Source organism: Branchiostoma lanceolatum, chromosome 16 (genome assembly GCF_035083965.1).
Source record: "Branchiostoma lanceolatum isolate klBraLanc5 chromosome 16, klBraLanc5.hap2, whole genome shotgun sequence".
Lineage (NCBI taxonomy): Eukaryota > Metazoa > Chordata > Leptocardii > Amphioxiformes > Branchiostomatidae > Branchiostoma > Branchiostoma lanceolatum.
In genome coordinates this window covers 4,464,333-4,475,349 of record NC_089737.1, presented here as the reverse complement: position 1 = coordinate 4,475,349, position 11,017 = coordinate 4,464,333, and the positions used below count along the sequence as shown (strand labels likewise).

At 40.0% G+C, this 11,017-nt stretch overlaps 1 protein-coding gene across 2 annotated transcripts; it reads left to right on the top strand.

Annotated features, from left to right (window-relative positions):
* On the top strand, positions 1–11,017 carry LOC136421788 (uncharacterized). 2 transcript variants are annotated; one of them, XM_066409343.1, is made up of 7 exons: positions 1–212; positions 5,524–5,639; positions 6,584–6,670; positions 7,501–7,628; positions 8,119–8,191; positions 8,551–8,634; positions 9,618–11,017. In XM_066409343.1, exons 1-7 carry the CDS (start codon positions 11–13, stop codon positions 9,705–9,707), a joined length of 780 nt encoding a protein of 259 aa, XP_066265440.1. In that variant the 5' UTR covers positions 1–10; the 3' UTR covers positions 9,708–11,017. The 2 variants fall into 2 exon arrangements, with proteins under 2 accessions (XP_066265440.1, XP_066265441.1); XM_066409344.1 differs by lacking the exon at positions 1–212 and adding an exon at positions 2,674–2,770.

The following is an 11,017-nucleotide window of genomic DNA, read 5'->3' as shown; positions in this document are numbered from 1 at the left end:
ACGGTCCAAAATGGCTGCCACGCTCGCAAAAGTGCCGGCATGTGTCCTGAAAACGGGAATTTTAACGTCTCTAAGGAACAATTCCTGGGCAAGATGCTCGAGCAAGAGGGTGAACAGCATGTCCACCTTCCCCTTTCTCTGTTCAGTGTTTCGGGGGAAGAATTCCACGTTTCAGCGGCCGGGAGATCGTTTTGTCCGGGCGGCGAATCAGGGTGAGTACTTGACCCCGTATAAACAAAAGGGGTGTGACAGCTACAAATCTTTCTTCCCGTCGTTTAATTTATCACCGTCTGTCTGTTTAGACACTTGGCGAGTTAATCATTGTTTGAAAGACATTGGCGCGGATTTTTGAACAAAACACGAGGAAGTGGGATGTTTTGGTACCATAAAAATTATTACTAGCTAGTCTAAAATCATTGCTTTGTGGTGAATTTATGGAGTTACGCCCCGCACTACGAGCTTTCTGTCATATTTCATGATTTGTTGTTACAAATTATAAATATAGTTTTGCTTTCATGATAAAAATTCACTTGATTACAAGCAAAAATTACGTGTTTTTGTTTCAGAATCGTTGTGTTTTACTGCTGGGATTTTGTCCCCTGGTTTTTAAGCAGTCTGACCTTAATAAGCGGCCGTTTGTAAGCAGATAGGTCATCCGTAACGGGATACGGTTTCTATTGTCTGTATAAGTCCCTAATACTACAGGCTATAGGGTAACAATAGGGGGCTTTAGCTTTGGTTATTTAATGCTTCGGGAAAGATTTTATGCATTTTGCTTGTCTGTCTGTCAGTGTGTGTCTGTCTGTCTGTGTGTGTGTGTGTCTGTCAGTGTGTGTGCCTGGGATGTGTGTGTTTCAGAGATTCCCAAATACAAATTGTACAGTATGCAGCAACGCCATACATGTACATACAAAGTGTCACAAAGTAACTTATGGGTAAGGGGGTGAAGGCTTGAGGCCTGCCTGCCCTAGCCCGGGGCCTCCTCCCCTTTACTTTGCCCCTGATTGGGTTATCTGGGGATGAAACTTAAATTGAAGTTGAAATCTGACATTGCGTTGTTTTTCAAATTTTGAACTACACCTTTTAGGAAAAAAATCCTTTGAGAGAACTTATGACATTTAACATGTACTACTAGTACAGTACAAAGCCTCCTTCACAGACTTCCAAGAATGGCGGCGTATATATATTTGGGGGAGGGGCGGTGACGCGATTTCTTACACGGGCCAAGGTTCTCTAATGCTGGCAAGGGACTTTCACCGCCGAGGGAGTTATGGGTCGTCCCTCGGTGGCATAACTCCTTCGTCGGCGAAACGCCGCCATTCTAGGAAGTCTGCGAAGAAGGCTACTAGTACAAGATATGTGGGTTAAGCCCTTTTTTCCACTAATACTAAATACACAATCAGTCTACACAAAAACTTTGTCAAAACATAATCACATGTGTGTTTGTTTTTAGCTGACCAGGTCAGTGCAAATCTTGTTAGGCAGTAATAACAGCCTTTATATGGTTGATTGGAATGTTTGGGAAAGATTGGGCCTTGAGAATAATTTGATTTCAATGATTAGACTTAGAGCCAGATCTTGTTTCCAACCCTTAAATCCAGAGCATTTTATGAGGCTTCAAACTTGGATAAAGAAACTCCAATTTCTAGTCATTCTTACACATAGTAAGTTTCAATAACACTATACCATTACAATTTACATATCGACTTTAAAGGAGCAAAGATACGATGTCGTTGTGTGGTGAGAACTGATAAAAAATCCAAGCCCTAATACTAGTAGACTGATCCTGACTGTCCATCACAATCAGCGGTTCGACCTATGAGAGAGTGACTGCATGTCCGTCAAATATTTTTATGTTTTAATTTTGCACTTCTACATTTCGACTGAGGTGGGCGGGGCTATGTTATTGGTCTATTTACAGTAGGCGCGTGAAACTAAAAGATCACCATGTAGCTTATTTTTGTGCCATTTTTGAGCACTTTTGATAAGAAATCCGCACGTAAATGTGGTAAACAGTGACATTAAATGTCAATTTCATGAAGATTACAGCAACAAGAATATTTCCAGTTTTCAAGCCTCATAAAAATGCTCTGGGTGCCTTTAACAGTCTGCTTCTAGTCTGGAATCCATGCTATTCTAGCTCCTGGATTCTACTACTGATAACTAGATCCAAGCAGAGGTGGATTGGAACGATTGAAACGTTCATTTCATATGAGGGCCTGCACTTAAGTCTCTACCAGACTAACCGCGCCGGCTATAGGGAGAACATTTGCCGGGGGACTTTGGCCATGGAGGGTAACATTCGCAGGCGCATATTTGACCCTCTAGATCTCTCCGTAGCCTCTCTTCATACAATTGACTCTATTTGGCCAATTTTTACTATTTTCCCAGTGACCCGCAGAGGCTGGTAGAGCCTAGCCTGCACGCCCTTTTTTCGTATTTAGCGTAATCAGGCCTTTTTAGACTTTCTAATCCACAGGCAGCCGTTGGCAAAATCAACGTAATTCGTAATCAGTGCATCAGTCGTAACGCGTAATTGGTCGCTTTCATTCTTTTCTATGTAAAAGTAACCAGCAACCTTTATGCAACGTAAAAATGATCCATAAATTACTAGTAATGTGCAGACTGATTTCAAATGGCAAGCTTAAATACGATAAGCTTTAGACTTAGAGCGTCTAGACAGGTTAGACTTCATTTCATGCAGAAGCAATACCGAGGCAGATCATCACTAAGATATCTCTAACATTGTCGTCTGATTTGTGCACCACAGGTGAGAATATCTTCACTGCACAAATTCTAGATCTCTGAGGAATGTTTGCATTACTACGTAGAAAGTTGTGCATTATGTAATAATTACGCTTTTTTTTTCATATCAGAAGGCATTTGCTGCCTTGGCTACTAACTTGAAGAGACCAAGACCATGAGTTTGTTTGTTTTGCTTTCTGACAGAGACTTTCTCACATTGCAATTGAATGCTTCTTCAGGTTTTCAGTTGCAACACATCATGCTAAAAAGTTAGGAAAAAGTTGGTTCCAAAGTTGTTTATTTGGTGGAAAAATACAGAAACGTTCCAAGGTGGGGCTAGGGCTTTTTATAGGAATGGGGTGGGGTAATTGGTTTGTTTGGTAATAGACGTGATTGGATTATCGATCCCAGTCAGTGCATTTGTTACTAGTATTTGCGAAGGAAGGTCGGTACCTGTCAATCTCTTCTTTCCGACATCTTAGCAAGTCCCTTCACCGAACCTAAAATACAGGTGAGTGCGTCTTTATTATAAAACCAAAGGTGAAAAAGACATTTCACATGCTGTGAATATTTTTTAGAGGTTTGTTTGCAATTTGTAAATTCTTCTCTAGTCTCTCTCTTGGTAGTCCTTCGCAAAACGAAGATGACTGTCAATTTGTAAATTACATACCCGGTAAATCCCATGAAGGCGTAACACACCAGGTCTGTACTGAAGAGTACCAGCTGCATATCCGGACAGATTTATATGATCCACACACACCGGGAAGGACCCCCTACTCTTTTCAATAAGTGCGGTGGGTTCTTTAACGTGCTTGAGGTGTGGCTGTCCTCAAACATGGGACCTCCATTTAACGCCCTATATCCCTAACCGAAGCTAGGTACTCATTTTCACCTGGTTAAGTGGGAAATTAGTCGTGTCAAGTGCCTTTCCCAAGGGCACAATGTCAACGGGACAAATCAGGGAACCCCTGATTCGAACCCGGTATCTCTGGGTTCTGGGGCCAAACACCCTGCCACTATGCCACCGCGACACCAGGTTACAAACTTCTTCATACTTCTCACTTTTGCATTTGGCATTTGCCCCGTTATAGAAAGCCTGCTAAAAGTTTAAATGAAGAAATAGTAATCCATCTCTCTCTGAAATGTTGTGAAAATGTTTTGAAAATATCTGCTATGGACATTTTTGGTCACTTTTGCAAGATTTGTCTAGTGGGCGTGACCAAAAGATGAGGTCATACCTTGTTAGATATCAACGTTATTCTAATAGTAATATTCTAACACTACGGTTTAGAATTTGATAGGTGTTTTTGTAGCTATCTGAACAACTAGTCATAGAAATAAACATGTTTTAACTGTTGCTGATAATTATAAGTATCCACCACCTTGTAAGATTTGACGAGTAAGGGGGGGTCTCGATTTCGTAAATGACCGTTTTTTTATCACGTATACATCAAGTAGTTGTTAAAGATGTTGTGGAATGTCTCTGCTTTCATCAATGTTAGTACTGTTAAGTTTCTGAAAAAGAACATTTAGTTTAGGTATTTTAGCCAAGTAATGTAGATCTAGAGAAAATTTTGCACGCCTAAATAGTAAATGGGTCTAAAAGGGCACGCCTAGCTAAGATCCCTAATGTTGATCTCTCAAAGTCATTACCCGGTAGTCATGACTGGCCAAAACCGGTCCAACAAGGTATAACAGATGGTGTCACTATAGTCCCTCTATTAGGCCACACCAATTTAATTTGTTGCTTCTCAGATTTTTTTCGAAAAAAATTGTAGCGACAGGGCGAAAAAAAGATAAAGATAGAATATTTTGCAAATAGTCAAGGGTGAAGATAAGGGTTTACAATAAGAGGATTATTCAAATTAGAGCTTTGTATGGCTCATTTTATGCAATGCACCCCTTTCTTTGATCAAGACGGTACTACTATCATTTCAGTAACAAAATTACCTTTTGCCATGTGACATATGGATTAATATTGAGAAATAGTTAAATGAAAAGCTATAACTTATAATCAATATGACCACACTTTTAGGTATGTGTAGGCCTTTATAATCTATTTTGGTGGCTATTGAGTTTTACAACTGAACAAATATATTTGGGGTTGACATTTGTGAATGGGAATAGTGACCCAATTTTTTTTTTTTTTTTTCAAAATGGTAAAAACAGGACAGGCTATTCTGAGAAGCAACAAATTAAATTGGTGTGGCCTTAATATTGTATTTAGCCTGCATCTCTAGATCTATTACTACATGTTGTATTAGTATTTGGCGAAGGTATGAGGTCACGGAACTCGAGTTTCATATGCATTGTATTCTGACAGTTGGCCCAATAGACCCCTTTCCAAATCCGGGCGCTATTTTGAATCTGGAGCGAGCGCGCGTTATTTCAGCACGGGAAAAGTAAACAAACGGTAAATGGACAGCGCGGGAAAGGCAAAACAATGGCGTCCCCACTCGAAAATTTTGTGTAATTTGTAATCACTTCTCCCCCTTGCAGGCCCTCTATTAATATGTCTTTGATATGTTTGCCAGTTTTGAATATTTCTCAGAAGCACCTGAGTAGTGGGGATCTAACTTCTGAATGATTGATTGATTGACAGGTATCTAACTTATGAATGTCTGATGGTTTGATAGGGGATCTAGCTTCTGAATGATTGATTGATTGATTGATTGATTGATTGACAGTTATCTAACTTATGAATGTCTGATGGTTTGATAGTTTTCAGATTACTACTTGAAAATTACTTCATTAATTGATTGATTGATTGACATGTAGGAAACTGCAAGATGGACACCCGTCAACAATCTAACTATGCGTTCCGAGGTGCTGTTTCTACCAACAATGCCTTAGAGGAGCAGAAACATGACAACGAAGAGGAGACAGCCCAAGAGGTATTAGTAGATTAATTCACCAGTCCTTGTTGTATTATAACGGCCAGTACATACCCATCTGAGTAGTGCTGCGTACCTAAATGTAGCATCAGGTACAGGTACAGGTACAGAGGTTTAGTTACAGGTCCGGACCTGTACGTGTACCTGAACAATTTGAAAAATCAACATGTGTTTCTCTGAACCTCTTCAATAATGACAGAAACATAAACCTGTCAGTTTCTTTATTCAAAGAACATAAGTAGGTTTCCAACCGCCAAACTCCCTTCATAACTCCCTGTCTGCCTGAATGATCCGTTGCATATAGATAAGTTACGCTGTTCCAAGGTTGCCAATTTGGTCATGTTTGGTGTAGCATGAGGCCATGAGGTCAGGAGATCAGTGACAAAATTAGCACATACTTGGTGTTAATTTATATCGGTACAGTACCGGTACTTCATGATCCGGTATTTGGACCTTTACCTAATCAATTTTTACAGTACAGTACCGGTACACAGTACCGGTACGCAACACTACATCTGAGTAATGAGGCTGTTGTAACGTGCTTGAGGCACCTCTTCAATCACAATTTACGTCCCTTTCGAAAGACGGTGCAGCTCCTACCAGGATGCCCTTCCCCGGATTTGAACCCCGGGTGTCCCAGTTACCAACTTATTGGAACCTAAACTTGAATGTACATTTAATTTGTTTACTTGCCCATGGAACCTTATTATTGGGTGGGCAAGGGGCTGAATTGCGAGCAGCGCACATTTGGCGGGGCTAGATCGCAAGGGTCTGCATGTAGCGACTGCCATTCGGTGTGCAGGTGACCTCAAAACGACAATTGCCCCAGGACTGTCGGTTTTGAACCACTCACACTGGGAAGGACCCCTACTCTTTTCGGTGCGGTGGGTTCTTTAACGTGCTAGGGGTTCATAAACCTTACTGTCTATCTTTGTAAATTTCAGACACTCAGGCCTGATGAAGATATGGTGTCAGTTGTTCCCAGAGCTGACATTAGCGGGAAATGTGTCGTAGCCAACACCGAAATTAAGGTCAGTTATGTGTACCTTATCTTCATGATATTACATGCTAATGCATTTTGACAACTCTTGTTTTTTTCTATGCATAGCCCCAGTCCTCAGCTTAGCAGCTGGGCTGTCAGTTATTACTGAAAATGACAGGACGCTGTCGTACAGAACTGAGAGGGCGTTATTGGGTTGGCCGACGGGGCTGAATCGCAAGGGTCTGGAGGCTGCCATTTTGGCGCCAAGGTGACCTCAATACGACAATTGCCCCAGGTGCGGCCATTGAACTGTATGGTTATGAACCACTCACACCGGGAAGAACCCCTTAACTCTTTTCAATAAGTGTGGTGGGATCTTTAAAGTGCTTGAGGTGTGGCTCTCCTCAAACACGGGACCTCCATGTAATGTTCTATCCGAGGGACGTCCCTAGGTTAGGTTACTCATTTACACCTGGGTGAAGTGAGGAAAGTTGTGTAAAGTGCCTTTCCCAAGGGCACAGCATCGGGGCATATATATCGGTGGTTTCGAACCCGCTTCCTCTCGGTTGTTGGCGAAATACCCTACCGATTGCGCCACAGGATACCACTTACAGAGAATGACCGAAACTACTAGTAACTAATATGTTACATGCTTTGATTGCAAATAAATTTACAAGGTGTGAAAAAAAGTACCGTCAACCATATTAAACAATGTACTTTGTAGAGGTGTTCATGAAGCCAAAAACTTTTTTGTTATAATTCTAGAAATTTATGTGTCGGATTGTGGAATTCTTTTTTCTGACACTCAGAGCCCTTCTTTTTTTAAATTTTTTGTGTTAAAGATCTTTTAACATTTTTGTTGTTGTTTTCAAACGACAGGTCGGCAGCCACCTTTTTACCTTATATGGAGACAAGCTGAGGGAGCCGACGCCCTACACGATCCAGGTGGCGAGCCACGCCCACATCCATCCGGAGGGAAAACTCATTTTTGTCAACCACTCCTGCAGGTAGGGGAGGGTTCTATGGGGAAAGTTCATTGTTTAATGATTGAATCTGAGAGGAAAATGTTGCTCTCTGGGGGAGGTTCATTGTTTAATGTTCGAATCTGAGAGGAATAGTTTTTTATTTCTGTGGGGAAATTTTATTGTCAATCATTAATGTTTGTAAGGAATATTCTTAGCTTACGCTGTCTTTGACACGAAACAAAAAAAGTAATGAAAACATGTACAATAGTCAAAACAATTTTTCGAACACAATGCCTATGCTATGATTGTCATATTGCATTACAACTAATAGGTTCCAATTCTTTGACTTGAAATTCAAGTTGAAGACTTCATTCATCATGTCTTTATACATTCGGTTGCTAAATAATCTACAGTCAATTGTTGATAGAAGGTAGAATTGTCCCTTGCTGCCCCCCTCCCTAAATCAAATTGGGATAAACATGTCTGTGATTGGTCAATTGTATTGGCTCTATTGATTGGTTGATTCCTGCAGCCCCAACACTCGGTTCCAGTACACCCCATCCTGGGACCTGTATGCTGTCAGGGACATACTTCCTGGGGAGGAGGTAAGTTTGTCTGCTTTTTGATAACAATAATGGTTTTTACATCTCATCAAAAGAGTGATAGGGTGGCAGGGTCCTAATGATCTGCCGCTTTACATGTAACATTATTTCTACATACATACGTACATACATGCATGGTCATACGCTTAGTGATTTGAAGTGTATACAAAGTTCTGCTTCCAGTATAGATGTTTCTGCTTTTTAAACTCATACAGTATACTATAAAAACTTATGGGTGCACTGTCCAAGAAGAAAATGCATAGTGGTGCATGTATGATCAAGGATACTAGTGGACAACCAAATATACACCACAGTCTGCCAAAATGAGTACACTATGTTTTTAACCATATTTTTCCCCACAGTTAACTTTTGACTACACCACAACGGAGTGGCAAATGGCCCAGCCCTTCCAGTGCAACTGCTGCAGTACCAAGTGTATTCACAAGGTAGTGCTAATACAAGTGTTTGTACCAAAACTCAGAAACAATATTTTGGACTCTTGCACACTATGTTAACCTACACTGAACAAGTAGATCTTAACATGAATGATTTACCATCATGGTATAGCTTGTATAACTAACTTATTATCTCCATGAAAAAAGACTTTTCATGGGGATATTGTTTTGCATGGAGTTTGCGTGTGTGTTATCCTGTGTGTATGTGTGTGTCACCGGACACTTAAAATCAGCATAACTGAAGAACGTGTGGATGGATTGTAATGATATTTGGTAGTTGGGTAGGTGCTGGGAGGAGAAAGGTCAAGGTCAATTTTGGGCCTGCTGGGATGTGTCACTGGAACTGCAATGGCGTATTTGTAAAAATATTCGAAGGAGAATAACTGAAGAAAGGAGCGACAGATTTTCATGTTATTTGGTACGCAGGTGGGTTGGACAGAGATGTACAAACTGAAGTGGTAGTTATGCAAATTTGGACTTAATTTGCATAAGTAATGAGGAAAATCTATATGTCCATCGTAGGCATACTATGACAGCTGGCACGGCCACCTGTTGGGTTTGAATCTGGGATAAGAATTCCCCAAGCAACCTATGGCACATAAATCACAACAATCAGCAGCAACAACAAATAGCTGGGCAAATAAAAAACACCACATATAAAAACAAATTTCATGGAGATTTCTCTTGTTTTTCTTGTAAGCATGTATTTGTTGTAACGGAGATGTCCCTGTAGCTCAATAGGTAGTGGCTTCACAGTTGAGCCTCCTGGTTCCCATTGGTTGGTAACGGTTCGAATCCGGGAAGGGTATCCTAGTTCCCATTGCACCATCTTTCGTAAAATGGGGGCCCCATGTTCGAGGAGGTGCCTCCAGCACGTTACAACAGCCTCATAGGTACCTACTGGCTGTAATAATACAACATGGTGATATGTAATGTATTTGCAATTATTTAATTTTACTGTTTTGTTTCTGTAGGTCCAAGGGTTTTACTTCCTGAACCCTGAACAGAAGTCGGAACGAGAAGGGGTCATCTCTCCGGTCATCAGGGCACAGCTGCAGGAATAAATAAACAAGCACAGAATGACACAATCCCATGGTCAAAGTCATGGCTAGGTACACAAGACACGAAATGGCATTATGGTCACTTTGTAAAGATACTTTGAATTTGAAAATTCTACCAATACTTTAACGTGTAGTACTTGCCCCTCTTTGGGTATGAAAGTTTTGGAAAAAAATTAGGATGCAAAAGAATTTAAGTTACAAACATTTGATTGATTTACTGCAAAATATCTTGCCAAAAATGTTTGGGCAAATTGAAATTAGCTTGAACTTTTTGCTATGTTTTTAAATTTGCTGTGAGAATTATTCGCATACAAACATATGCTCTGTCTTCCATGGTTTGTATTATGGTTTTAACTGCAAACTCAAAGATACTGTAAATGCAGAAATGTTCGCGGTGGATTTATGTTAAACTTGCAGTTTCCGCGGCGACCGTTTTCCCGTGAACTTAAAACCATCGCGAACATTTTTGTCCAATACTGTAGCAGTATGGGACTAGAGCGCTGCTGCAAACTGAAAACCAGAGCGAACACTCCATTCTTGTCTTAGCACGAAAGAAAAACCACGCGAACTTAAATGCATTTATAGTACTGCAAGCTCTTGATTTTCACCCCACATTTTAGTGTTGCAAACATAAATGAATTAACAGTAATTTTTACACTAGCCTAACTTTAGTAAAACATTTTCCTTAGCATTCCTGTTAAAGTCCTCCTATATCATGCATACCTCCAAATCACATTCCCATAGAAATGTCATAATTGAAAGATTTAAGGGTGGGTTAAGATTTTTACCAAATGAGTCCAGATCTAAGGTACCAAACCTCTTTATTATATTGCCTATCCTATTGACAATGACATGATGATATGTTATATCTAGCCATGAATGCACTTCAGCAAAGTATATTATTTCTCAATACATGTAGTATCAAAATAATGATTGCTTTTGATTACTTTATAATGATGAATTTGTATCTGCTAAGTTTCTCAAGGACTAGTTGCAAAATATGGTAATTTGTTAGCTTGGTATTTTATTTCATTTTGTTCTGTTTTATTTTATTAGCCTTAATTTTATTATAGTTATTATGCAGGTATGCTGCTGATATGTTTATTAGTTAAAATCTTTATTAGAATTGCGAGCATTTTATGACAACATTTCATACATTGAAAACACTGGAGTAACGTTAGCTAGATTTAGTAATAATCTATGATCAATTCTGTGTTGCAGTATACATGTGGTATTTATTCTATCATATATGTATATATCATTTGAACATGACAACACTCAGCAAGAGAGCTGAAAGTCCCTCTGCCAAGGTA

Bases quoted from the DNA above. Each gene is read 5' to 3' on its own strand.
- LOC136421788 (XM_066409343.1), top strand. From the start codon at position 11: ATGGCTGCCACGCTCGCAAAAGTGCCGGCATGTGTCCTGAAAACGGGA. The intron at 213-5,523 runs GTGAGTACTTGA...ATTGACATGTAG, and splicing joins TGTCCGGGCGGCGAATCAGG to GAAACTGCAAGATGGACACC. The intron at 5,640-6,583 runs GTATTAGTAGAT...TGTAAATTTCAG, and splicing joins AAGAGGAGACAGCCCAAGAG to ACACTCAGGCCTGATGAAGA.